Source organism: Fringilla coelebs (genome assembly GCF_963513975.1).
Source record: "Fringilla coelebs genome assembly, chromosome: 2".
In the NCBI taxonomy this organism is placed as follows: Eukaryota; Metazoa; Chordata; class Aves; order Passeriformes; family Fringillidae; genus Fringilla; species Fringilla coelebs.
The window spans coordinates 33,726,788-33,754,596 of NC_140029.1; the positions used below are offsets into that span (position 1 = coordinate 33,726,788).

Here is a 27,809-nt window from a genome sequence, read left to right on the forward strand (position 1 = left end):
TGTGTTTATATGTGACATTTTCAAGCTCCAAAAGGTTAAAAACTGCTGGAAATGGGGCTTCAGAAACTTAAACTAAAAATTACTATGTTAATAAAAGCTAGAACTAACCCAAATATTTTTAATTTTCCTAGGACAAAGATTGCTGCTGCTCCCTTGCATGCACCAATAGAAATCCTTTCTGGCTCTGTACTATTGCACAAGAACCTGAGGGGAACACTGGCTTTACCCTTGGCAGATTAGCAGGTGTTCAATAAGCCAGGGCTTCTCTCCCTCCCTGCACATACCTTTCTCCACCAGCAAGTTCCCTGATAGAGACAGTGCAGGCAACTTAATTGTGCAGGCAACAATAAAGTCTTTTATTCCAGAATAAATTATAATGAGCTGTCTTGCCCGTTTAACATTCAGTCCCTAGATAAATCTTCAAACCATGGGCATTTTGGATGTCAGCATGTCCATGTGGGGCAGTGCAAAATAGATTATTATCAAGAAAGTACCAGAGGAAGAGTGAATAAAGCAGCCAAACCAGATAGATCATTTTATTGCCTGAAAATCTGAACTGATTCTAATATTCAATTGCTTTGTTGCAACTGTTTAATTTCCATAACAAAAACTGATATAAATTGCAAGTATCAAATGAAGATATGAAATGTCATTTGAGTTTGCCACACAGATTCAAATATTAGATAAGCATTTGCATCCTGTTTGTAGGTGTGCATGTTTCATAAGGCTTCTCCATATTTACCACACTAATGTTACCCTAAGAACTGCTCTCAACATTACTATAGGCAGTTTAGAATCAAGAAAACATAGTAATGATGTGAGGTTACTTTAAAAAACTTGTTCAAAGTTACTTTCCTTACTCTGGAGTAGAAGCAAGTCAATGCTACCCTGTAAAAGCCTTTCATTTTGTGATCAGTTAGAATGGGGTGGTTTTATTACTTTTGCATTATCCCACAGCCCTTGTTTTAGATAAGGTATGCAGAAGCCAACATAACTTCTCAGCATTTAGGACTGCAAGATTAAGAATAGCAATTGTTTACAGTGCTGTTCCCACAGTAGAGCTGCCTGTTTAAACCATTTCCTGGCTTTGTAATTCACTGTTTCCTCCACACTTTCCTCCTCTTTCACTTTGCAGGCTTGTTTCTACTGCAAGTTATTTTTCAGAATGGCACTCCCAAAAATTCCAGACCAAGAAGTACCTGTGGTTTTTCACTGTGCCATATTAAGCTCTCCCCTAAACCTTGGGACCCGGCTTCTGCATAGAAAAGAAAGTTTGCATGGGCTGCTTCTTACAAAGAGTGCTTTCCAATACAGGGATATTTGAATTTGTTAATCTACATGATTTCAACTGATAAATGTGTTCAACCTATCCAGCAGCTTTGCCCTACTTTCTGCAAGTCTAATTATGACCAAGATTTTTCATAGCCAGTCCAGGGCATTTACTGGCTGCTTTTCTCCTGGATGGTCTGTGTCTCCTAGTCATGGGTTGTCTTCCCTTTCTTCTAAAGTTTCAGTGGGTCATGAGTTCAGTAATTTTGGAGAGGAATACTCCCTGCTGATGCATCTGTAACTTCTCTGGTTTCTCCCCCAAAAAGGTCCTCCCCCAAATGCTAAAGAAAAGCATATGAAGTTTAGGCTTGAGAGTATCCAAATTCCATTCCCACACTTGTGCAGAAGCAGACACCATGTCTGCCAAGGCTGAGGTCAAGCATGTTATTCCAGGGAGCTGCTTCAGAGTTAAAAGAAACACTGAACCTTCTTTGAAAGGCATGTGAAGCATATTAGTTCTTAGGGTTTTATTGTCCAAAATAAGACTAAAAGACATTCTGCTGACCAGTACTGTCTAAAGAGTGACTGCAATTGGAGGTAAATTGATATTATCCATGAAGGACCATGCCAATCTTGTGATAAAGACAAAAATCACAAAATCTGGCCTCCTAAGTAGCACGAGCAGCTCACAGTATCTGTTAAGATTGCTAGAATTCCTACTGTGAAAGTTTTCCCTCCCCCCAGGAGTAAAAGTTAGTAGCCATCATTTCATTAATAATGGACGTCATTTTAACCTTTGCTATTTACTTGCTTCAGATCAGCTCTTCAGAAGGTCAGCCAAAAAAAGAACTTTTTTTTTCTCTCCTCCATTTAAAATTCCTGCAGTCCTTTCCCTAAAGGCAATTCCTTAATTGTAAAAGTAAATAAATTTTTTTTTGTCTTTTTATAAGTCAGAAAACATGCATCCTTGGAATAGGGCTAGACTTGGTCAAGTACCAAGTATGTGATACTTCACCCTTGTTCAGGCTTATCAGAAAAGCCAGTTTACATTGCATAGTAGACATGTAGCAGAGAGTGTAAACACACTTGTCATCGTGCTCCTCCTTTCTGATAACTGGAGATCGAGGATCAGAGCTGCTCCTGGAGCCAGCACCAGCAGTGCTTGGAACACCTCTCATGGAAAGCACCCTGGAAATTCCAGTGTTGGGCCCCTGGTTGTAGCAGGACTCTTGGCAGTCACAGGATCTGCTCATGGCTCCAGCTTTAACTGATAAACTGCCTGTGCCCCCAGGGAAGTGAAGGGAATTGGCTTTTTTTTTTTGCAAAACACATGCAGGTCTGAAAAGGAGTTGTTCTGCTCAGCCATCTTCATCAGGCTTTGTTACTCTGCACCATTCAAGAGCAAAGCTCCCTCACTGCAGCCTCGTGAGGGGGAGAGGGGCAGGCACTGATCTCTTCTCTGTGACCAGTGATGGAGCCCAGGGAATGGCGTGAAGTTTTGGCAGGGGAATTTTAGGTTGGATGTTAGAAAAAGGTTCTTCTCCCAGAGGGTGGTTGGGTGTCACAGACATGTTTTATGGAAAATCCTTTCTTTAAGAGTTTTTCTCCTGAGAAGCTGAGAAGCCCCAAGAACAAAATGTAAACAATGATTATCTGCTGCTGTGGAATGCAACAGGTGGATCTGTGATTGGTCTCATGTGGTTGTTTCTAATTAATGGCCAATCACAGTCCAGCTGTCCAGACTGTCTCAGTCACAAGATTTTATTATCTTCTTTTTCTATTCGTAGTTAGCCTTCTGATGAAATCCTTTCTTCTATTCTTTTAGTATAGTTTGAATATAATATATACCATAAAATAATAAATCAAGCCTTCTGAAACATGGAGTCAACATTCTTGTCTCTTCCCTCATCCCAAGACCCCTGTGAACACCACCATAGTTGGGCACTGGGACAGGCTCCCCAGGGCAGTGGTCACAGCAGCAGCCTGACAGTTCAAGAAGCATTTGGACAACACTCTCAGGCACATGGTTTGACTCTTGGGGATGGTGCTGCTGTGCAGGGCCAGGAGCTGGACTTGATGGTCCTTGTGTGCCCCTTCCAACTGGGAATATTCTGTGATTCTATATTGGCCTTACAATTTTTCCACAAAAAGACGCCTGGTTTCCTTGTCTCTTTTCTTAATAATGTGAGACAGTCATTACAGAACAATACCCTCTATAAATTTACCTTGGAGGGACAGACAGGGAGGTGGATCACTTGTTAGAGAACACACTTGAAAGAAAGCAGACTAGACAACACAACTGCAAAGTTCCTCTGCAGCAGGAAGTTCACATACTGAGGTTAGCCCAATAAGTTTAATAGTAAAGGAAAAACAGAGTGGGTATTTACTCACACACGATTTTATGAGAGGAACAACTGAAATGGCAGCAAGAAAAACACACTTTTTGGACAAACTGATATTACATCACGTTAGTGGGCCACAAACTCTTTAAAAAAATAAATCTTTTGAGACATGAGAATGAAATCACATTTTAGCATGCTTTAAATAGCTGAAAGGCTCTTCAAAGCATACATTTTCAGCTATTGGCAAAGACAATGATTATCTCATCTGAAAATTAAAAAGCATTTAGCAATAAGTTAAAGCTAGCCTACATGTAAGTGGGCTAAATACTAGTCAGAGATTCTTCCCTTTTCACATTTAAGATGATACTACAGTTCATCACTTCTGTAGCTTATATGCTGTTGTGCAATGCCCCACTGAAGTTTCACATCTACTCTGCAAGAGAGAACAAGGGTAAACAGCTTTCTTTTAGGATAGTCATGAATGGTAAAAACAGTAGTATTTGTTTAATTAGATGTTTGCTGTTTATCACACACAAGAAGTGTAAGCAGAGTCCATTAATTCTTCTGAGCAATAGGAAACCTCCTGGTTCCATGCAAGTTCAATACTGCCTCTCTCTCTCTCTTTATTTCTCTCCTCCTCCTATCTGTTGTTTTCCCCAGCCCAAGTTTCCAACTATCTTCATATGAAAGAAAGTTTTACTTTGTGACTGCTACCTGAGAGAGCCTGGCTCCAGGCTCACATTGGCTTCAGGTACATCTTAGACCACAGGAAGCTGGATGTTTTTCTTTTGAGGCACTAGAAATTAGGCTAAGAGTAATAGTCAAGTTGCCCAAGAGTAATAGTCAAGTTGCCCAAAGCTAAAGGGACAAGTAGCTTTCATTGCCTTCTTATTTAAACAGCTGGCCAGCGAAGAAATCTTATTTTCCCTTTTTTTTCCCTGAAATAGATTAAGTACATTTTGCAGTAACAGATTCGCCAGTCTTTCATTCACACAGCTGTAACCCTAATGTTTACTGTCTCATTTCACTTGAGTTTCCTCAACCTCAAGAGAGAAGTTAACAATGGATCTCTTCACATTCAGATACACACACAATCTTTTTTGTCTCTTAATAATTTTCAAGTTTATAGTCGTCCTTTCACATTCTCAAGCTAAGCCAAGACAAGCTCAGTTCTATGTGACAACATTTTCATGTACCTCTCTTCAGAGAGAGAGCTGCTGCAGCTGAACAAGACAATTGCAGCATGCTAGTTATACTTGGATTTGATAAGCAGTTGGAAAGAGGAGAATAACCAGTTTTCTCATTTGTCTATTTTCAGACATTTAGAAAACCCCACTGTCAGCATCTTGAGTAAAAAACTGGTGACATCTTAAGACCCTAGTAAAACCACTTCTGCATGTTAACTTGTTTAAATAAACACCCCCACCTCAAGTGACACAGTGGCCTGCAGTCTTCCTTGTCCATTCACAGAGCAAGAGTTATTTTTACTGAGTCAGTAATCATGCATTGTATTCCAGAGGAAATACTAGCCGGGTACCCCTGCTTGTAACTTCATGATCTGCTCCTCCCAAATCACGTTCCAGTGCTTCCTCTGAACTACTTTTTGTTCTCCTGCTGTCAAGGTTAGTGGTAGCTGTATGGGGGCCAGAAGAACCATTTGCAGTTATTGTTGTATCACCATATGTCACGGTAAGGTCACCATCATTCAGAATAAAATCAGAATCCTCTTCTCGAAGCTGTTCCTGATTCTGAAGGAAAAAAAAAAAAATCTTTACACAGTGCACAGCACCTTTCTTTGCCCAGAATGTAACTGAAGAATTCAGCTACATGTCAATACAGAAGAGATAAGGTTCCACCTTAAGAAATGTTAAAAATAACCTTGAACCCAGTGTTTGCAAATCAGCTTACTGTTCCCTGTATAACTAGTGCTGCTGGGGAGAGATGAGAGGGAGCTGAAGCCAAGAACTAGGTTATGGAACGGGTAACCCGGGATTTAGTAGCACTGGAAGTACACCAGAAGTACATGAGATGAGTGGTACATACTGGGTTCTGCATGACAATTTAGAAGGCAGTACAGGAGATCAAGCACAGTTGAGCCACTCCAGACACAGAATTGCATCTGTTGTTAATTAGTCAAATTCATTAGTAAACTTTTCGTTCGAGTCAATAAGAACTCAGAAAGCCCAAAATCTCTGTATTCAAAAATTCTTCAACACTTTTTTGTTACACATCAACAATATTTTTTCAAACTCTCTCCTTACTTTTACCTATTCCTAAATAAAGAATTACTTGACCTAGTTCTTCAGCATGCTCCTGAGCCATAAAGGACGGATACAACAAAGTGCTTGCTTCATAGTTTTGTAACTAGTTCTGATGTATTTTCTTCTCAAAATCATTTAAGTGGCTCACAAAACCCTGTGAATTTATTTTGGCAGAGATGGAATGAAATATTTAGTCAGAGAACAGAAATTGCCAAAGTGCAATAAAGCACTTCATTTCTCTATCACAGCGTAATACAACAACAATTGTACCATGTTCCACTCCTATTTAACGTGGTAAAAGGCAAAATAACTGAATTGGTCAGAAAATGGCCTTTCTTCACATTTGAAGAAAATTCTAATCAGTGCTATAAGCTTGCTTTCTTGCAACAGAAAGCAATTATTTCCCCACATGAATGGCTCTGCACTGCTTAGCAGGAGCTGCAGTGTGCACTGCTGTTCCCTCGGCAGGCTGGACACGGATGGGGCTACGTTCTCAAAATGCATTATTTCCTTGTACTGCAGCAAAGGAAGGGGGGCACAGGCCATGTGAGATGGGATGTCTGTGATCAACGTGAACAGAAAGCTCTGCCTCTATTGCAGAGCAGGAGTTCAGGGCACTGGAGATGGAAAATGCTGATTAACCTGTCCATGATGAAAAATGCAGCTCCTGGCTAAATAAAACTTCCTGGGAAAGCTTCCTGTCATTATGTCAGAAAGATAATCAGACAAAATGAAGCAGCAGAAGCCTCTGGATGATACAGAATATATAACTAACAAGGACTAGAAGAGGTGTCAGGAGTTTGCCAAAATCAAGTCAAGAAATGGTGCAGTTCAGTGCTGGGTGTAAGACAAGCTCTACTTCGAAGGAATGCTAATTTCTTAGAACCTTTATGGCATCCAAATTTATCATTGCTTTTTTGTGACAGGGTAAGTCTGATAGAGAGCACACTGTTCTCAAAGAGCAAATATGGGTTAGGACACTTGCTTTTTGATCACAAAGAAAACACTGGCCTACTGGCACCATCTTAAATAGAAAAAAAATGGACAAATGAAGGGGTTCAGCTAAAATTGGCAGAAATAGCCTTTGCAATCTTTTAGTTGCAAATAAGAAAAAAAAAAGAAAAAAAAGTCTGAATGAAAGACCAAAATGATTAAAAGGGTCACAAAATAATCAGTTTAAGAAAATCTGGTATCTGTTGATATATTGTTTTGAAGAAGAGGCATTCAAATAAGGATGAAAATCAGAGAAACAAGCAAGAAGCAGGAAATCTGTGATTGTTAACTGATTATGTTCTAAAAAGTTAAAGAAGCTGCTAAGGTCTATCACACATTCCCCTTCATGGTTTTTGTCCTTGGAGAGGCAGCAAGGAGGGGAAGGCAGAGCTAGCAGAGCACCAGAAGGCATTGCAGTGCCAGGCCCAGGTGTGAAGAGGCTGCAGCAAGCTCCCAAAGCACCTCCAGTGCTTTTGAGCAGTGAAGCCCTGCAGCCACCTAGCAGATAAGAAACTGTAAGAACACGCTACACTTGAGCTTCCCCAAAAGGCTCAGGTGCTCTTGGAAGCATGATGCTGAAAGAGAGAGTCACAGGCTTTATACTATAGGGCAAGTCCTGACTCAGTCTTTCTTGGTTTGTCCCATGCTGCACTTACATGTACCTGAATAGTTCCAGAGAAAACACTGAGCTTTCTCTCAAGGTAGTGAACAAACATTGCTTCCTACAAGCCAAGGTCCACTTATTTGTTCCCATTCTGAATGGTACTGCAAGCAGCAGGGATTTTATTTCCTTTATTTCCCCAGAGAACACCCACGGAAAGTCTCATGTACTATACAGTTTTACTGTGTTTGCAAACAAAGAGGATGGGTGAATAAACCTATCGTGCCTCATGCAGCATGAACAATTCATTCAAGAAAGACAGGAAATGTATCCAAACAGATCCACAGAGACTTGAAATACTCCCAAGAATAACCCTGAACAGGCCTCTGCAATCCCCTACGGTTCTGTAGGAAAAGCTTCAATTCACTCAGAAAACGCAGGTCTGAACGACAGTACTGAAAGTGACACACTAGAATGGCTAAAGACCCGAATCCAAATCTGCAAAAGCCTGAATTCTGCTTTGATGTGCTGACCACAACCTTGAGGGACCTCTCTGCAGGCTGTCCTCTTTGTGGCAAAAGCTGTTCCTGCTCCTGAGAATACATTCTGGAGATGTTTTTTGTTATAAAAGCTTACTGCAAATTGAGTCACTGCTTACAAAGCCAGTCTTCACTGCCACCTAAGACAACGTAAAAAAAAGCACAAGCAAAGTACGATGCATGTGCAAAGTGCTGGCAGTTGTCACAAATGCTGGTGCTGAACACAACTCAGGCACCACAGATAACAGAACTTGCATTACAAGTTACTTATCTTGTGGCTCCAAAATGAAAGCATCAAGTACCATGCATGCAAAATATATTCAAACTTAAATATGATGCTCCATTTAGTTTCTCTCTTTCTCAGCTGAATTTAAATTCACCAAGGAAACTGAGTAATTTTTGCTATGAAGCTAGAACCACTGAGGAGGGGGAAGGGGGAAGCCTGGCTGAACAGTTTTCTTATCCATTTTGAGTTATCTCCTCCAAAGATTGCAAATCAAGTTTCTTTACTGGGCTTGCATATTTATAAATTACTTCAATTCTTTCTAGTTTCATACCAAGTTGTCATACCGTGTATGTGCAAGAAATACTTTTTTTTAAAAAGTGTGCAAGAGCCTGAAAAAAACAAACAACAACAATAAAGTATCCCCAGGAGGGCTTATTTCACTTGGAATCAATGACTGATTGAAACTTTCAGTAATTTCCTGTTCTAAGGACATTTCAAAAAATAAAGCAAAATAACTGACCTACATCAGTGTGGTCATGCACTGCAGATAACAGCAGAAGAGAAAAAAAGTGATTAAAATTATAATTTTCAAAATTTAAACTGCTAACTGCAGCACCTTTTCGTGCTTTAAATTCCAGCTTATCTGTCTGGGTTGGAAACAGCCCAGTGGCACAGCCTTAGAGCAGTGGGAGAATGTCAGCAAGGAACAGTAACATCATCTCTGGAAAAAATCCACCGTACCTCACCCCTGTGGGCTGACTCAGAGCCCTACACATACTCCATGCAAATTGAGGCTTAGAGGACACAGTCTCATGCTGAGGAATAAGTTGTGGGTGGGCTGCATTGGAGGATTATTTGACTTACAGACTTTTGAAACCCCCTTTGGCATTTAATTAAAAAGATCTACTCCCACTTGTGGAAGTGAGAGTGAATTCTAAGTAAGGTTGTGATAAAGTCAGAGAAGAAAAAAAAACCTGATGCAACAAAAGCTAAAAACAATCTACAAATATACAGTAAACATAGCCACACACTTATCGCTTTCTTCTCTATACAGATATCATAACTCAGACATGCACATGTAATGAGATCAGGATTTAACACTTGTTTGGGAAATATATTTTATGGCTATGTGTTTGCAGACTTTTTTTTTTTCTTGTTTAACTGACAATCTTCAGTCTTTAATTCTCACAGGTGTGCCATTTAATTTTCCTGGAAATACCTCACAAAAGCACTATTCCAAGCAGTTTCTGTCCCCTCAAAGACATGGCTGTCTCTGTTAGTTCATATTCATTTAATAGAGGACAAAAAGATTCCACAACTTATTAACCAGTAATGAAATGTCATGGCCAAGTGCTGTGGCAAAGTCAGCCATGTGAAGAAACAAAGATACAAAGCAACTGCAGGGTTCAGAAATCTTAAAAAGAAGCTTGAAATAAAGCTTCAAAATCATATTCTTTCCTAAAACAATTGCAGCACTGCACTGAAATAGGAACAGGAAAGAGAATACAATAGGAAAGCTCCACATTATACACCTTAACAAAGTATACAACCTAACAAGCATTTTTAATGAAGTTAATGTCCTGTGTGTATCACAGAGCCAATCCATTAAATAGTAAGTTTCCACATCTGGTGGTAGCCAACAATGGTGAGTAATGAGAAAAAAAAAGAAAAAGAGCCAACTATAAGACAAAATGAGAGTCAAAGTTTGCATGTTCATTCTGGTTAGATCCTCAGTTTCTGGACAATTACTCTCATAAGATCATAAAAAGGCAGACATATGGGTAGTGCACAAGGGCTAATTGGTCTGATGGATGCCTTCCAATGCCCTCAAGACCTCCAGTGCCATTGCAAAGATGGGAACTAGGCCAATTTCTTGCATTACTGTAGTTCCAAATGGGCAACAGGTATCTCAAAGTTCTTTGAAATTTTTCTATCAGGTACAAGTAAGATGCTAATGATACCCAGAAAGAAATGTAGGGAAAGATTTCAAAGCTGCAATTAGAATTCATAACTCTCTAGGAAAGGATTAATAGACAACTCATCCAAGACTACTTGAGCATGGAGATATTAATATCCCAGAGAACTGGCAAATTTGAGAAGTCCCACATAGTACTATGGCTTTATTTACAAGCAGCTTATGAGAAGTTGTAGATTTCAGAAGCACTGTACAGATAAGAATGACAAGTATTACGATCCTACAAGAGTAATATGAGAATAGAGCACTAATTATTGCAAGACACAGCTGTAAAGACAGCGTGGTGACCTGCTAGACCGAGATAAGTAACTGATTAACAGTTTCTGAAATCTGATCTCAAATTTTGCAGTGGAAACAATGAAGAGAAGTGCTACCAGTTTTTTTTCCAGCTGGGTAAATGTGTAAATGACATCTCTAAGGAGACCTTGAAGTTTAGCAGTAACAGGCAAAAGCCTTGAGAAGGGACTGAATATTTTGAAGTGATTCACTGAACTGGGTTATTGACTAGGCATGTGACTTCCCCATATCCTTAAATGTTATTTTTCTAATGTACTATTTGAACAATAAGACAATTCCTCATCTCAAACACCAGAAGCATTTGCCTCAGGGGAGACAATCTAAAATCTTTTCTGCCTAGGAAAGCCAGGACTTTCTTGCAGTACGTCTGTCAGACCACCTGAAACCAGGACATTACCTAAAAAGAAAAAACACCAATTTCCTGAAGTTTAATACATAAAAAGTAAAACCAGGAGGCATGGAATTGTTCTACTTACATCATAAACCTGGGGACTTGTCAGACAGCGGGCTATCAGGCCACACCAGCTGGGCAGCGTTGTGGTCAACGGAGGGCCACTGTGAGTGAGAATTGGCTTTAAATAACTTCAGTAGTTAAGGAAAACACACCAGTGCTCAAAACCCACTACTGAAAATAAAGAGACAATTGTACATAAATGTGGTTCTGCCTTGGAACTGTGATTTGCAATAATTGTACACAAAACACCATCCCAACATTTTCCCCTTGACTGTTTCAAGGGCAGTTTCTTTACTCACTAATCTTCCACAAGGACCACTAGCTAACTTTCTTCTTACAAGTTTCAAAGAGTTGTAATGTTTCTAGGTTCCATGCTCTCAGGTAAAAAGGAGAAGCCAAAGGTGCTTTAGTGTTGAAAGGTCCAAGGGTATTTCTGCTCTGAAGATGGGAGCATGGTGTCAAGGTTGCACACTACAGGCGACAAGGTGACATTTCTGCATGGCTCAATATAGGGAAATACAGAAACTCTGTTCATTCAACGTCCTCAAAGCAATATAGCCACTTGATCTGCTGGCTACTGAGCCACAGAGGTGCAACCAGAGGTATTACCCTGGGGCAGTGCTCACAGACATTTCTGCAGTGCACATTTATTATCCACACAGAGCCAAAAAAGCAAAGGGAAAACTGTATGAACCGTGTACCAAAGTGTCAAAGGAAATCAGTGCTACCTAGATGACACTGAGGGGACATGGGCATGGGAAAGGAAAGTGTCTTTACCCCTATTTTAAGGTCTGTGCCCTGGTAAATCCACACTTTTCACATGAGTACTCCATGCTGATGATATGCCTGAAATAAAATACTCGAGTCAAACTATGTGTCTGTTAAAAAGCAGCATGTTGATCTTGACTAGCACATGAATCAATCAAATTTATTTTAAATTCAAATGTATAAGTTGCAGGTATTCTAGCTACTTTCTTAGGCCTCTAAGCATGGAGAGAATCAAGTCCATTTGTAAATATAACAGTTTCCCTCCCAACCCATTAAGATGTTTAGGGAGAAGAGGGGGTTAAAAGGGGGCTGTTTTAGCAGGGAGCTATCCCTTCCCTTTAGCAGAGCCTGGCATAGCTGTTTACTCCAGCACAGTTGTTTCCTCCTCTCCTCCTTCCCCAAGAGTGTGGTTACACCCATTCCTGGAAAGAAACAAGCTCTTCTCCCCTGCACTAACCCAGGCTCCATCCTGCCCCGTGCCAGACAGGCAGCAACTCAGCCATGAAAAAACAGGCCCAGTTGAAGACATCTGCTACTTCACCAAAGTTGCAGTTTTCTCCATGTTTAACAGTTGTGGGTGAACCCAGGGAGCAGCCCACAACGTTAAGTGAGCTCTGCATTGCACAGAGTGAAGTTCCCACTCACCCATGCATACAGAGCTCTGCAGGCAATGTGAGCTCTGGAGCACGCTTTTCCGTCACTTACTCGCATCTTTTTCAAGTTAAGCTCTCTTGCAAAGAGTGAATTTTGAGACAATCTGCCTTTCTGCCCAGAAACCAAGTGAATGCTCCAGCAAAAAAACCCCAAAACATTTAGCCATGTATCCATGGATATAGAGGTGGCAATTCTAAAGATCATCCCATCTGTACAATTTAAGCCCACCCAGCCAATGCTTGTCTGAATCCCTTTTCCCAACAGAAGGAGCAGACTTTTACTTCAATGTACAGTAAGACAGTTCTGCCTCTCAATGTCAGTTTCCTTGGCACAAACTTCACAGAAACTTTTCCTAAATATTGTAAGTTACAACTAGAAAAAAAAAGGGAATGCACTGTCAGGATCCTTTAAGTTTCTGTGAAACAGGAAGTTAGGCTGTAATTTTCTCCAGGCACTCCCCCCTGCCTTTGCTGCAGCTGCTAGGGAGGGACTGTTCCCTGCAAGCATCAGCTGAGGGAAGTCAGCATTGCCAACTACTCCTTTCATCAGGCACATCCCTTTTGTAAAGGCAGGGGAAGAGGACAGCTCTGTTTCCTTCTTAAAAAAACAAAAAAAAAGCAGTCAGCCACAGCCAGATCCTTTCATGATTTTAACACCAAAGTCTGTTTTTTGTTTTGTTTTGTTTTAAATAATAAAAATTGACCTTGAGGCACTTTGAGGGCAGTCACCAGAATTTGAAGACTTAACTTGGAATTACAAACATTTATGAATATTTAAAATAGCAAATACACTCCCTTCTGTGCCTTGGATCAGTACTAGTGCATCTGAAAGCCTTGGTCACAAACAGATTTTATCCCAAAAATGCAAGTGCTATTAGGATCCAAACATTTTCAATGTGCTAACTAGGTTTGCCTGACTGTGAAAGCCTTGTGCACAAGGCATGGAAGGAAACTACTGTGCTCCAACCAGCCCAGCAATCTCTCATCAATCAAAGGCCAAGACCCCAGTGAAAAGGCTCACATGGAAGCTACAAGAACATTAGGGCCCTGTCTCTGGTCAGTGTGTATATTTAGCTGCCCCAGAAATTAATAGGAATTCAGTATTGAAATTTCTTTGGGTTTCTAGGTGTGACTTGCTATAGCCACAAGATTATCTTTGCCATTTTCTGCTAAGTGACTCTAAGCTGTTGAGGAGGAGCAGCTGTGACATATTTAATGTGTCATAATTAATAGCATACTGATAAAGTTAAGTAGATGAAAAAAACCCCAAACCCACAAGCATGAAATACAGGACAGCTACACAAAATTTGCTCAGAATCTTAAACAAGGTTATCTGAGTAGTATAATTGCTTCAGAAAGGTTATACTGTACTATATACACTCAGAGACACTCTGCTTTAACACTCATAGTACCTTCTGGATATACTTAAGGAGATCAGCTGGATCTCATGTAGGTTTTTAGTTCCAGAACTTCCTCTTTAGGAATCAACCACAGATTTTGGGACTTCATCACAAAAGCAGGTGGCTCTGCAGAGCAATGAGTTGAGGCTTAGATATGTACAATGAACTGGAAACCTAGTTTGTGCTATTAGTATCATTGAAAATCAGCACAGATTAATAGAACAAATCAGAGGACCTGAAGTAGTTAATTGTCTGTCTTATTGTTTGGGAAGGTACTTCATCTCTGACTGGTTTCTGTCCTCCAGCAAGTGTCACACACCCTGCATGAGGGAAATGAAAGGTCTGACTGCTGAGCCAGTGAATTCAAGCTTCAGTTCTGTGTCTTGAGCTTGTCAAATACTTGCGAGAGTCAAACAGGAGAGAGATTGAGTGCTTAAGGCTACATATGGTACATGGAAAGGGAAAAAGTGAACATTTCATGCCTTGAAACTAAGCTGTGTTTTCAAAAGGATACTTATGATCAAAGCTGTACCACAGCCTGAAGAGCCAAGCACTTTCCTGCTTTGTCCTGTTCCTTCGTGCAGAATCTTGGCCATCCTGAAAGTAAGATAAAAACATATTCAATTACTGAGGCAGAAAAACACAGAACTATACACTCCAATAATTCATAGTGTGATTTTCTGTCAAAAAAAAGAGGCCAAATTCAATACTGTACTTGAAATGCAGAAGAAAGCTGTTTAGAGACTTGCTTATACTGAGTTTACTTTTCCTGGAAAGACCAGAAACAGCTGCAAAGAACCAGGCTGTCTTCATTGCACTCATGTTACTTTAACAACTCCTCTACCACCGAGTTTCCTGGAGCCTAAAACCTTACCTCACTGTTAGTCTAGTAACAGATATAGAAATAACTTCCAAACTGACAAATAAGCCTTGTGATAGTCCAAGACTGATTCCTATTCATTGCTTGGCTGGTTTCCTTAATTCTAGGTCTAGATCTAGCTCTAGGTTTGATGGTTTTTTCTTAAGCATGTTGCTTCTTTGGAAGAACAAGGGAAATTGTAATATCTGATAAATTCTCAGAAACCTGATGAAATATATCACATTTAAAAGAAATGTGCTTGACAGAGAATCCATATAAAGATTACAATTGAGGGAGGTCATGTAAATCTCAGAAATGCTGGAACAACCTTGAAAGGGCTAACAGTGTTAAATATAATCTCTTAACTAGCAGTGCTGCAAATCATCACACCAGCTGGTCTGCAGCTGCATTTGTTTTTTACTTTTGTTACTGTTTAGGGTTTGAGTGTTTTGCTTTGTGTTTTTGTTTTATTGTTTGTTGTTTAGATCGGGGGGGTGTTTATGGCCAGAGGCCAGAGTTAAACGCAGGAAAACAAATGAATGCCTTGTATGAATCATCTTCCAAACGACTGGAAAAGAACAAGACAGGATTACACTGTGTACTTCTGACCTGCAGAAAACCCATGCTCCACCAAGAGTTAAACCTAATACATTTTCACTCCCTCCCCTTCCTAAATGATGTATTTTCTTTAACTGTGACATACTGCTAATCTTGGCTTGGTGAGAGAAAGATGAATCCAAAGGGAACTGACTAATGGACTACATTAGCAATGCAATGCACAGCTAAAGAGGGAAACAAATGGTAAGTTCTTTATGTTTACATGGGAAAAAGCAAACATGGTATTTTCACAGCAGACACTGAATGAGAGCAGAATACCCATGCTCTGTTTCCATTGCAACAATTCCTCAATTCCTGAGGACAAGCTCAGTCTGAACTGGCCAAAGCCATCTTTCCATGATACCACTTCCTAACCCTGGCTACATGCAATAATTGTGGCCTTCACTGTAAAAGCTGTTTTGAGGCCTGGACTTCTGGTTACTTCCAGATAGTTACAAAACAAAGTTCACCCTTGTAGCCAGCTCCACCATTTGAGCATCTATTTTGTGTGCTGGACACAGGTTTTACAAAGAACATAGAGATGCCAAGTGCAGTGTCTGAAATGAAAGAGGTGCTTCCTGAGCAAGTGTCTCTTACCTGTACAACATGTACCAGGAAAAGAAAGGATTTGGAGTGGGGGGAAACAACCACCAAAACCCCCACAACCAACCAACCAACAAGAAAAAACTAAAACAAACAAACAAAAACAACAGAAACACCCCAAACAAACAACAACAACAAAACCAAACCAACCAAACAAAAACCCAAACCCCCAAACAAACAAAAAAAAAGGCAGGAGAAACCACTATGAAAAAAGCTAATCCCAAATACATTAATCTATCTCTGACAAGCCTGAACACCAGCAACATCACACAACACTTGCTCCCTAAGCATCCCCTAGATCCAAAGTTGCCTTGCTCAAGTAGGTTCCTACATAAGCAACCAGCTGTGCTGCTGATCTATCAGTGTCAAGCAGAACTCTGGAAGAATGGAAACTAAGACCTGGTCAGAGGAAACTCCCAGTAAAGCCTGAGGAATTTTTGAGTTGTTTTGGTTTTTTCCAGACCTTTTGTTCCTCCTGTGAATCAACTCTAGTTTATAGATGAGCAAAACTGAAATTCTGCTGTGGATAACATTCTTCCAGTGATCTTGTTTGCCAACAGCATATTTCAGGGAAAAAAAAAGTCAGTTCTTGAGTTGTTACTGATGCATGGAAAGCTTCACTAAAGATTCACAGCGACAGTTTACTGAATACAAATGGCAATTTGCCTGTGCTCCTTCTGCCTCACCCAGGTGATAGGTAGTCCAGGCAGGATCCAGCTGGCATGTGGTTTGGTATACAAGAGTCAAGATCAGATTAGCAAACAATCTTGGATTCTAACCAAGCCCAAGGGCTAAAATTTGGTATCAGTTAAGGAAGAGGAGCCAAGAGTATTAGCTCTGAACTGAGAAGAACTATTTGTGCAGTGGCATGCTAAGAGCAAGCATGTTGGGTAGGTGGGGGAAGAGGACAGTGAATTGTTATTCAGAGTATTAGTAGATTTGGGGAGGTTTGTGATGCCTTATGTATGCACAAAAATGCCATCATGACAGCATTACACCCAAAATCACTCAATGTTTTTCAGTGGGCATTACTTGAATATTACAAAGCAAAATCTCCTACTGACTTGCCAGCTAGGATAGAAAGGTTTTATCCATGCATACAACTTCTGCAGTTTTCTATTGTCTTAGTTATAAAACAAGATCAGCCTAATAGAGAAGTTGTGTAATTACTTACTCCTTGTAAGACTTGAAAGCTGTCATTAGTAGGTGGAGGATCCTGATCTGGGTCAACCCCAACCCTACAGAAACATTAGAAAAACAAAGCAAGTGGTGTTACTGAGGGCTGCAAATGCTGTAAGTTTGGCAGAATGCATTTTAAAAGCACTTTAAGCACCCAGCAAAGCTGCATCAGAGAGGTTATAAGAATAGATTGAGGAAGAGCTGTCCATTACTCTCCTGCAGTTACACAGCTATACACAAGATACTTTTTCACTCAAGAAACTGCTTTAATTCTATGTCACCATCAACTTCTACTTCTTACCTTTGTTGCCAATTTTTTTAGAACAATGGCAAATACTATTTTTGCCTTAAAAAGTGGATGGCATCCTCTTCAGTGGAGAGTATCCCTCATATTCAGCAGAAAGAAAACAGAAATTAAGGATAAAGCCCAGCCTAAATATTTCCCCAGCAAATAACTGCCAGAAAAATCCGAGAATGGCTGAAATACACGATTTTAAAAAGACACACACACTCCATGTTTTAAAGCACTATGGGAAGCAAAAAAAATTTTGATAAAGGGTCACAACACTAATTTGCTGCAATTTTTCATTCACCTAACACAACACAGCCACAGTGGACTAGCACGTGGCCTGTAGTCCAGCCTCCCATCTGAGTGAGGAAGGGTGTGTGTAAGGAGGGTGTTGACAGAATAATATGTTAAGAAGAAACTGTCTACTCACTTTTGCATAGTTAGAAAGCATCTTATTACCGACCCATCCTTGCAAATAGGGCTCCTATCCAAGAATGGCATTTAATCCTTGTAATTACGTTCAGGTTTTTCTGGTCTGGTTTGGGTGTAGACTGGACTTGTCTATTTTGTATCCTATTCATGTCCTGATCTCTGTCATTTCTTGTAGGACCTAAACCTCCAACCTCAAAAGTCAGATAAGATTCTCAGTCTCAAATGTGTTTCAGTTCCACCATGTCACATAGTAAGTGTGGGGAAACACATGTGATAGCCATTTCAGACAATAAGATTTTGTTAACATTGTCACTTCCACTCTCTTAGAAGGGACTGAGCTGGTTTGGTGCAATGTCCTTGTTACTCAGACTTTTTGTCAGCTAATCATTTTATAGCTGTGGCTTTTATGCAGCAGCTCTAAGAATGACCAGAAGCCAAGAGAACCTTGCTGGTCAGACCCTATCATTGGTTTGTCCCAGTGACATCATGCTTGGATCAAATAAAAAGACAACACTTTCAAATAGCTTCCAGGGCAGCATCTTTGATAGAACAATAGAAGAAGAAAAGTTTAAAGTCATCCTTGTGGACTCACAGCCATGTCAAGGTCTCACATGAATTAATGTTCAGAGAAAATCCAGAAGGCTGCTATGCAGCAGCCTCATATAAAACTGGTGCTGACCCAATCCTTTGCTTGGATTTTTTTTTCTAAGCATCTTGTTCTTTCCTCATTACTTCCTTTTTCCATATATAGAATCATCTCAAACTTGAGGCACATTTAGCCTGCAAATTCCTTTGCACTGACCAGCCTCTGAAAACCAGAACTGAAAAGCTTCACCAATTTAAGGGAATGCTGGATAGAGAGATTGAGTGCTGGATTGTAACACATGCTAAAATAAAACACCACATACAAGAGCTCTGAGAGCTCACAGGGGCTGAGGTGTTACTGCCTTGGCTATCACCACAGAAGAACAGGCTTTGGCAGGGAAACTGCATTCTAATGCAGAAAGCTGACAAACAACATCAGGAAACCGACTCAGTACAGAAATATATGAATCTACATTAGAGTACACATTCCTTCATAAGTACACATGAAAATAAAAGAAAAATACTTGTGGCTCTCCAAACTGCACGTGGGGGAAGGTTCAATGTGCTCTGCAAAGCAACCAGGCTCAGGTTGGCTGTGTAGCTGACAGTGTGAACGGGGAGGTCAAGAAGTTTGTTCCAAAAGATGAACATAGCTCACATTCCCCAAATAGTTTTTACTCTCTGGGCTACCTATTCATTTCACAGCATGTAAGAAAACCAAACAATTCAGTGTCTCAGCTTTTACTTGACTTACAATGTTGTGCATTTGCTTTGAGAATTTTGACTGCCCTTAGGCAGGGGAATGGAAGACCAAAGCAGGATAAAGACACTGTTCAGTGAAAAGTCATAATATATCACAGACCAGGAATTTGGGTCCACTGTTGTGCTGAAGAGGCAAAAAAACCTTTTCTATATTAAAATGGTTCAAATTTTAGGGGAAAAAAAATCATACCACAAATGTTCCTTTCAATATTGAAATAGTATATCCACACAGGCTTGTCCATTTAACTTTTTTCAAAGTTATTCTTCAAATGAATTCATATTTTGAATATTTATAAATAATTATTTTCCATAAATCACATTTTAAAAAAAATCACTCTCAAAGTCTGTTTCTCAGTTCAGAGATTAACACCAAATACATTGCCATTTTGAATTCTCACAATTACATTTTGTATCTTTTAAACAATATGCTTTTATCCTCTATTCTAGCATCAATTGTATAGGAACCTTAACTTTTTGGTAGCAAGCCTGCCTGTGTAAGTTTCGAGGCTAAATACCCTTATCTCATGACAAGCATCACTTTTTTTTGCAGCCACTAGAATTCTAAGGAAGTGTCATTTTTATCACCTGAAATAAAACAATACCAAAAACCAGTCAAGTCTGTCCCAACCTCCTTTACAATGAAAAGAAGCACAGAAAACAGTTACTTCATCTTTAAACAATTAAATAATTAGTAACTTCATCTTTAAATAATTAAAAGTACGAGTAAGGCTGATGCATGTATGTCTTCAACATTGCTTTTCTTCTTATGCCGAAGGAAAAAAAAATCCATTTCATATGCTTAATATATTTTAAAAGCTTCCTGTCATTTCCATGTGCTGCAAAGGTCAATATCAGCTCTCATTTATCTAACCTGCTTTATAAATTAAGCTGTTACTGGATGGATTCACACAGATCCCCTCCCACAGGTCAGAGGCACAGAGAGGGCAGCCTTGCTCAAGGCTGGGCTGTTTTGCTCAAACCCCTGGCAGAAAGGCAGGGTAAAAACAATGTTTTATAGAAGAGGCACCTCTGTGATGGGGACTGAGGGGCACAGCAGATGTGGCACAGCCAAGGCCAAGGCAGAGCAGATGCCAGCAAGCATCTTTGTTTTCCCCTCCACTCCTTCTGAGAGCCCTTTGCAGCAGTTGTGTGGGGATTCCCCCAAGGCTGTACAAATAGGTAACTCTTAAAAAGAAGATTTTGGATGAAGAATATGAGCAGTCTTTCAGCTGTAACAATGCATAGATGTTCCAAAATCAGTGAAAAATCCATTTACTTCCCCCATTTTAACTTTGGTATCTGATAGACTCCTTGTTCCTCCAGTACAGACAATTACTGGTATGTAAAGTTCAGACACCTTTATTTCAGCCTTGAGAAGGTCATTGGAATCTGTAGACAAGAGTATGCTATAGCAAAATTAATCCAATTTAAGTATATTTCTTCACTCCTCCCTAATAAAAACTTTTTAAGGCAAAAGAGGCTTTTCATGCTTTAAGTTCTCTGTAACAGCAAAGGGACTAGTCTTGAGCTCCTAATGCCAACACCAAAACACAGCATTTCTGCCCTTAACTGACTCCTGGGCTTCTTGCTCTTTATCCTACAGCTACAACTCCAGCACCACATGTAGGAGAGGAGCTACTCAGATTTGATCTCTCAAAGCACAAGCTTATGTATAATTCAGTAATTTAAACAGTGTGGGAGAAAGTGGTTCACACACAAAACTGAGCTAAGTGGATGGAAATGAATGGTAAAAAGGCACATAAAACTACATCAAGTTCTCTGCTGCATCATTTTTAAATGAGTGGAATGATTTCTTCTGATATTTCAGAAACTTTTCCAGGGCCCTACAACACATGGATGACAAGTTACTGAAATAGCAGGCATTATTAGATTTAGCATGTGAAGTTACTATTGCAACAGCCAAGAATGACTGCAACAGATAATAGTTCTCAGATTGTCTGTACAAACTGACACCTTGCATCTCTGGCAAATCTAGTGGTTTGCTGGAAACCTTCAAGTGTGACAAGGTACATGAAAACCTTTTGTTACCCCATCCCAAAGAACTTTCTTTACATAAATATTCTGTGTGTTTTTATATACACACATACACATTGCCTATAGATTAGAGATTTCTCAGTCAGTTAGAGATTTCTCTTATTTTAAATTCTCTCTCTAACCATTTATCTATTCTAAAAGCACCATACCAGAATCCTAGTCTTCTCTGGTTGATATCTCTCTGTTTTTGAAAATATATCCCCAAAAAAGCTGGGCTAAACCACCTATGAAGTTCCTTCCAATGTGAAGAGTTACACAAAATAACCTCAAGCAATGCTTAAGAATACCGTTGTGATTAAATATTATAAGATCAAATCCATTATTTGATCTTTTAATCTTTTTCGGCTCTCAAGTCTTCCAAGGTCAGAGATTCAAGTTTTGCTTTATTAAATATCTATACACAGAGTGAAAGAATGTGTTTTATAGTTTCATTTTTTAGACATGATGTGTGATCCACACTCTCACAGCTCAGAATAAGTGAACAGACTCAGAGTTGAGGAGCATCTATAGTATTCTCAGAAAAGAAGCAGCAGCAGCATGCCACAGTATAGAAAAAGAGCACACACTCAGTGTTACAAGGATGAAAAAAGCCAAGCACCAGGTTAATGTGGTATCAAGGAAAGCACAGTGTCACCTGAAATACAGCCAGTGGCTTTCACTCATCTCTTCCACCGATGGAACATGGTCACCAACTCTGGTACAGTACAAGAATGCAATGTGAGTAACAAAATGCTCATGAGATGGGGGCTCTACAGAGCTCCTCAGCAAAACAAAGCAAACTAACAAAAAATCCATACCAAATCAAAAAAGACAAAACAAACATGAACAACAATGGCAGAGCAACGACAAAGTGACTAAAAAACCAAAATTAGCAACAGCAGCAATTTATGATGGACATATCCAATAATATTCTTCATACATCCAGATCCCAGCTGGCAATGCATCTGAAGTAATGACAGACTACATCCCCCAGAAACCCAGATTCAGTAGCTCTCTTTGGTGCTGCACACAGACAGAGCCAATCTGAGATAATTCCTACCATTTCAGACCAGCACATGGTCTGAAAGAGAAAGAGACATCACAGGAAGTAATCATGGGAAGCTGTACATGTGTGAGAGGGGTCACCAATACTGCCTGGTTTCAGAGTGCTCCAAACCAACTGGAACAAGCACTAAATCACTCCATTGCTTTAACTAAACATCAACTATCAGTTTTTGATTTAATCTCCAGTCATAGCAGAGTCTGGTTTTACTCATTGCTTTGCCTTTTTCAGTTCTGTTTCTGAGGGTTATTTTAGGTGCAAATTTGGTTCCCAGAATTTTTCACATACATTCCTTAGCAGCCTGTGGGGTTTTTTTCCCCCATATTTTTCCTCGAAGGCATGTGTCATGAACTATATATTGCTTATGTGAAATAAAAGCCCAGATCATCAGAAATCCACAGAGACCTCACTTTAGAAAAAGCAGGTGTACACACCCTGGTTGCAGGCTGACATCTTGACTAACCAAATATTTAAGGCCATAACTTGTGATACAAAAAGCATGTACTCATCTAATCCTTGAATATTGAGGCAAATACCAGACTTGAGATAGCTTTGATTTGGATTCCAGGTTCAATAGCTCTTTTCCCAGGCCAACACACACTCCAGGTCAGAGTACTCTGCTCCCCAAGGCCATCACAGAGATGGTTCTGCATGTACAGCAAAAACTAAAATTAAAAACTGCCCAATAACTTCCCTTCTATGACTTCTTTCTCTTTCCTGTATCTTTGCCAAGTTAGTATACTAAAGTTTTCCCAGATGTCTGTAATGAATGCAGCATTTTTGGAAAATTTTAGCTATTTTTGAAGAGTTCAACAGTTTCTCAGAAGATGGCTGAGAAGAAGAGAACTCCCACCACCATGTTTCAAAAAAATTAAAACCCAATCCCTAAAAACCTCTGGAATTAGGAAAAGTTGTGTTGAGTTGTTTTAGGATGCCGTTGGGTACTTGTTTACTTCACCTAACCCAGACAATTACTCCAGTCATTGTCTGGCCAAGGCTGGCCAGAGCTTGGCAGCTCAGCTCATGCCATCTGTGTGCTCTAGATGTGTCTCAACCCAGCTCCTACTCCAGTGTGTCCCAACCAGATGTGTCTCAACCCTACTCCCACTCCAGTGTCTTCCCCACGCTTTTCCTCTGTGGTCTGAATTGCTGTGTTTCAGAGAATGAGAAGAGAGAAAAGGAAACATCTCCCATGCTCACTTCCAGGCTTCCAGAGGAAGAACTAATCTCTTTCCTACTAAGGGAAAAGCCCAGAGGGGGAGGCTGGAGGCTGCACTGCCCCACTATTAAGAGAGATTCAAGACTGATGATAAAAAACTAGAGATTGGGAAAGGAGGAAGAACAGAAGAACTAGGGAGAGACAACTGGAAGAAACAGTACAGAAAGAGAAGGGCAAGGAAAAAGCTCACAACAGAGGGCAAAGGACAGCCCCTGTGTTTGTGCATCTGCCTTCAAGGGCAGCAGAGAGTGGCTGAAGGCAGTGAAGGACCTAAGTAATACCATAATGGAAACAGGCTGCAAAACAGGAGGATGTAACCTGCTGTCAGACATCCCCAGCCCAGCGTGGAGCACAGCACGAGGCTGGATCCCAGCAGCAGCACTCTCCCCCTGCCATCCCAGCACACCGAGGTGTGGTGTGTAATGCACACTTCATCACTGCACCACCTGGTAAGAGAATGGAGAATAACCACCAAGCCAACACTTCTACCACCAGCCCAGCTAGTCAGGTAGTTCACAGTGCAGCTGGATGAGACTTAATGTTTCTATATTTCTTTTTCAGTCTCCTCTTCTACAGGAAAAGAAAAACCACTAAATAGAAAGCTCTTTAAAGATTGTATATGCAAAGTCAGACATAAGGCACTAAATATCGAAGTTGGCCTTATCTGTGCAACCTTTAGCTTTTATGGTAAAAAGAAACATAAACTAAAGCGTGAGGTATAATGCTTTGAGATTTATAAAAAGGTTTCTAAGTATAACTGAAATTACTTCATTAAAATAAGCAATAACTTCTGCATTTGCAGCAGGTTATGAAGGAGAGGAAGGCACTAATCCATGTGTTGCTTCATTGAACATGAAAGGAACCAGGTCACTAACCTCTAATCAAAAATGGAAAACACATTGTTTTGCAATACAAATGCTAGGAGTTCCCTTTTTTTTCCTGTGACAGATAAATGAAACAAGAAGTCAGCTATTTTTTTTGAAGAGAAGAATTTTGCCAGTGGTTTTGATTTACATAGCTCTCAAGTTTGCTGAAACTGTTAAAGCTTCAGCCAGGAAATTGTTTCTTTGTTTAGGTCTTAAAGGATGAGACTATATTTTTAATATCCAGATCATGCTTTAGTTTCTAAGGAAAAAAAAATCTGCTACTAAGAAAGTGTAACTGTTTACCACTCAAATGTTGGATGTGTCTCACTGAGAGTCAGCCGAGGAACTCTAACACACGATATCACGGCTTGAACTCCAGTTTCTGATGTTGGTTTTTAATTTCCTCAAGTGGCAGAAATCAAAAGCATCTCAAGATCCTGTTATTTTTCTGCTCAGGTTTTGAAGTTGTGACCTCACTTTTCCAACCAGTTAAGCATAAACTGAAGTTAAGCCTCTGCTACAAACCATTGGTCCTTTGCTTATCTTTATATAAAAGCCTGGTCCCTGTGGTAACCTGCCCTATCTGAAAAAATAACCGCTCATCTGAATATCTGACATTTTCAGAACCGCAAGAGGAGGCAGAGAGCATTTTTTGCCTATTTTCCTTCTTATACTGCTTTTTATTTTACCACACTTAATTTGCATGTTAGCCTCTCTACCCCTACCTACTTTTAATATTTTGTATCATGGGAGGGAGGGAACCAACAGTAAGTAAAGAACCAAGCACGGATCCCAAATGCTGCGCTGCTAACGGTGTGGCCAGCAGGCAAGTGCCTCTTCCTCCAAGCCACAGCCAAGCTATTCTGGATGCCTGTGCAGGCATTTCCCCTTGCATGCACACAGCTGCTTCCCCATGAGCTCAGAGCATCAGGCCAGGCTGACACTCCTGGCTGGAGTCAGCTCCCTGGTACAGTTCTACCAAACTCATGCAGGCACCACCTTAAATATGCCCCTTTGGTTTTGGTGTCTGTCTTGGCTCCTCTGACTTGCCCAGACATGGGCCTTCTATTGAATCCACACTGAAGAAAGGCCAAATACTTCATGAGGACTTGGTAATGGCTGAGCAGCCTGCCTGCCTGCCTTCCTGCTACAATGGGTATCACCTTCACATCAGAACTGGACTCTCAGGAGTCCCCACAAATCCTGACATTTCAGTCCAACATACACATGGCATTTATTTTCTACATCCCTTCACTTCATCTAGGAAGCAAACCACCTTTTACCTTATAACCTCTTTTCTGCTAAATAATCCTGCATGCACCCACTGCTTATTTCCACCCTCTGGCAATTGAATTTAATGGGCAAGTTCCAAGGCTCAGCAGGCATCTAGGGACAAGTTACCTACTGCTCAGCCTGGGGACTGCCTCAGCACTACGCACTGCTGCTGAGCCAGGCACTGGGACACTGCTGGGACAGCGTCCTCTCCTCCTGTTTACCCCTTCCACTGAGTAGAAGGGGGTGGAAAAGAGATAACTAGCATGATTTAAAAATTCAGCTGGAAAATAGTTTGTCCCTCTTTTTTTTTTTTTTTAATCTGTAAAATCAGGACTACTGCTAACCGCTGGGGGTACCTCAGCAGTGCCAAGCTTCTAATTCTCGATCAGTTGCACAGGGCCGCCACCTCCCGGCAGAAATCGGATTTTTTGTGGTCCCAGAAGGTGCAGACTGCATCTCTGGCAGGCCAGTGCCTACCGAGCCAGCTGCAGAGAGACCAGTTCTCTAAAATGCTTCCTATGTAGAGTTCCCTTGTTATGTATGTTATCCTTCCTTTGACAGGAAAGTTAAGCCTTTATTTTCTGTCAACCATGCCAAAAAAGTGACAGTTAAAATTACTGCCTACTCGCAAGGATGGATAAATCTCCCTCCTAAAACCACAGCTGAACACTCAAAACTATGCTTCAGTCAGCTACCTTTTGGTAGTTGCTCCTCTAGGAATGGTACCATAGCCTTTCCAGCTGTTGTGCCTTGTTGGTCACACTAATGACTTTTGCCAGGATAAGCCTGGAATGGATATGGAGTTAGTCCTCTCTGCCCACAGGACCAGCTCATCAGCCAGGCTTATGGAGTCTCACTACTGACTAGATTAGCTAAAGGAGGAAGTGCATAATCTGGGATGCTTCCTGGTTTCGATGGAGGAGGGTGGGACAAAAAAAAGCTGCTACCTCAGAACGATTTTGCAGCTGGCCAAGGGCTGGGCCACATGCAGGAATTCAGTCCTGTCCTACTGCTGATGACTGAAGGAGCCCTGTGTAGAGGTAATGGTTGCACTCTAGGCTTGTACAGCTTGTCTTGTTTTAATTCCCCTCTATTTATCTTTGTCTCCCAAATGGCCAAAACTTCCAGAATTATAATATATATGACTTTAGCAATGATTGATTTGTGATTCTCTAGCATACCTCTTGATAAATAGTCTCAAATATGAAAGTACATGCAGTCAAAAGTACTAAGTATTAGCCAGGATTTATAGTCAGACATTTATAATCATGCAACTTACCATTTTCACAGATCTCCTCAAAACAGGAGGAAACATAGCCCAAAGACCAGCAGGATCCCATTTATCCCAGTTTATTTAAACAAATCCCAGGTTTTGTTTAAAGTACAGCCCCCTTAGCACCACCCAATAAAGAATCTACTGAGCTTAAAAACCTTAACAGGCCCATTATCAAGAGCCAAAAGAAAGGGAACAGTCTTAGTATAATATGAAGTTTATATGGGACTAGATTAATTCTTTCTTTTTGGTATAGAGCTGCTTTATCAGGCATCACTACTCCATATCCTGCTGGACTGACATAGACCTAGATACCTTCTTGCAGAGCACCAGAGCACCTTTGGGCTGAATCCCAGCAGCATTAGAACATTTTCTTCACCTTCCTAGCACTAGCACCTTCCTCTATAAAATATCATGTCCTAAATACCTATATATATATATATATATATCTGTATAAATACCATGCTCTAAATTCTTCTAGCAAGCACCAAACAAGTTCTGTAGAACTGTGCCAAATTAGCACAGCTGCCTGTTGAAAAGTGAAGTTTCCCCAGCACACAGCTGCATACCAACCTGATGTTCAGCCACGACAGCATGGGGGTTGTGCCTCCACCAACAATCCACACAGTGAAAAACACGATGAGCAGAGTTGTTGAGAACATCATTTGGTGGGAGTAGGTAGCAGTATCTCGTATAGCCAGAGCAAATGCCATGGCTCCCCTGAGGCCTATCAGAAAGAATGAAACAGCACAGCTTCAGAAGTGCAGACGTGACTGTGGAGAGCACAGCACCTTTGCTTGTCAGACAGAAAGCACTGGGCTCCAGCAGCTTTTAATTTCCTTAGATTCCCTGATAAATTATGCCCTGGGATAGTTTAAAACAGAATATTGTAACTCTCCTGGTTTCCTATAGAAATTCCTTACAGAATCCACCAGTGCTGTGAAAAGGTGTAAATACTTCCAGAAACTAACAAGTTGTGAACAACAGCAAAACAT

The 27,809-nt window shown here is 40.5% G+C and overlaps 1 protein-coding gene across 2 annotated transcripts in view; it reads right to left on the minus strand.

The window, feature by feature from the left end:
* Positions 1–3,594: 3,594 nt before the first annotated feature.
* SLC9A7 (solute carrier family 9 member A7) overlaps positions 3,595–27,809 on the minus strand; it is a 67,985-nt gene continuing 43,770 nt past the window's right edge. Inside the window, exons 12-17 of one of the 2 annotated variants that reach the window (XM_084226220.1) lie at positions 27,388–27,541; positions 21,774–21,833; positions 17,012–17,075; positions 14,293–14,375; positions 10,980–11,085; positions 3,595–5,359 (exon numbers count right to left, since the gene is read on the minus strand). In XM_084226220.1, the coding sequence (XP_084082346.1) occupies positions 5,111–5,359; positions 10,980–11,085; positions 14,293–14,375; positions 17,012–17,075; positions 21,774–21,833; positions 27,388–27,541 (716 nt within the window). In that variant the 3' untranslated portion in view covers positions 3,595–5,110. The remainder of the gene's footprint in view (positions 5,360–10,979; positions 11,086–14,292; positions 14,376–17,011; positions 17,076–21,773; positions 21,834–27,387; positions 27,542–27,809) is intronic. The other variant, XM_084226221.1, reaches the window with a different exon arrangement.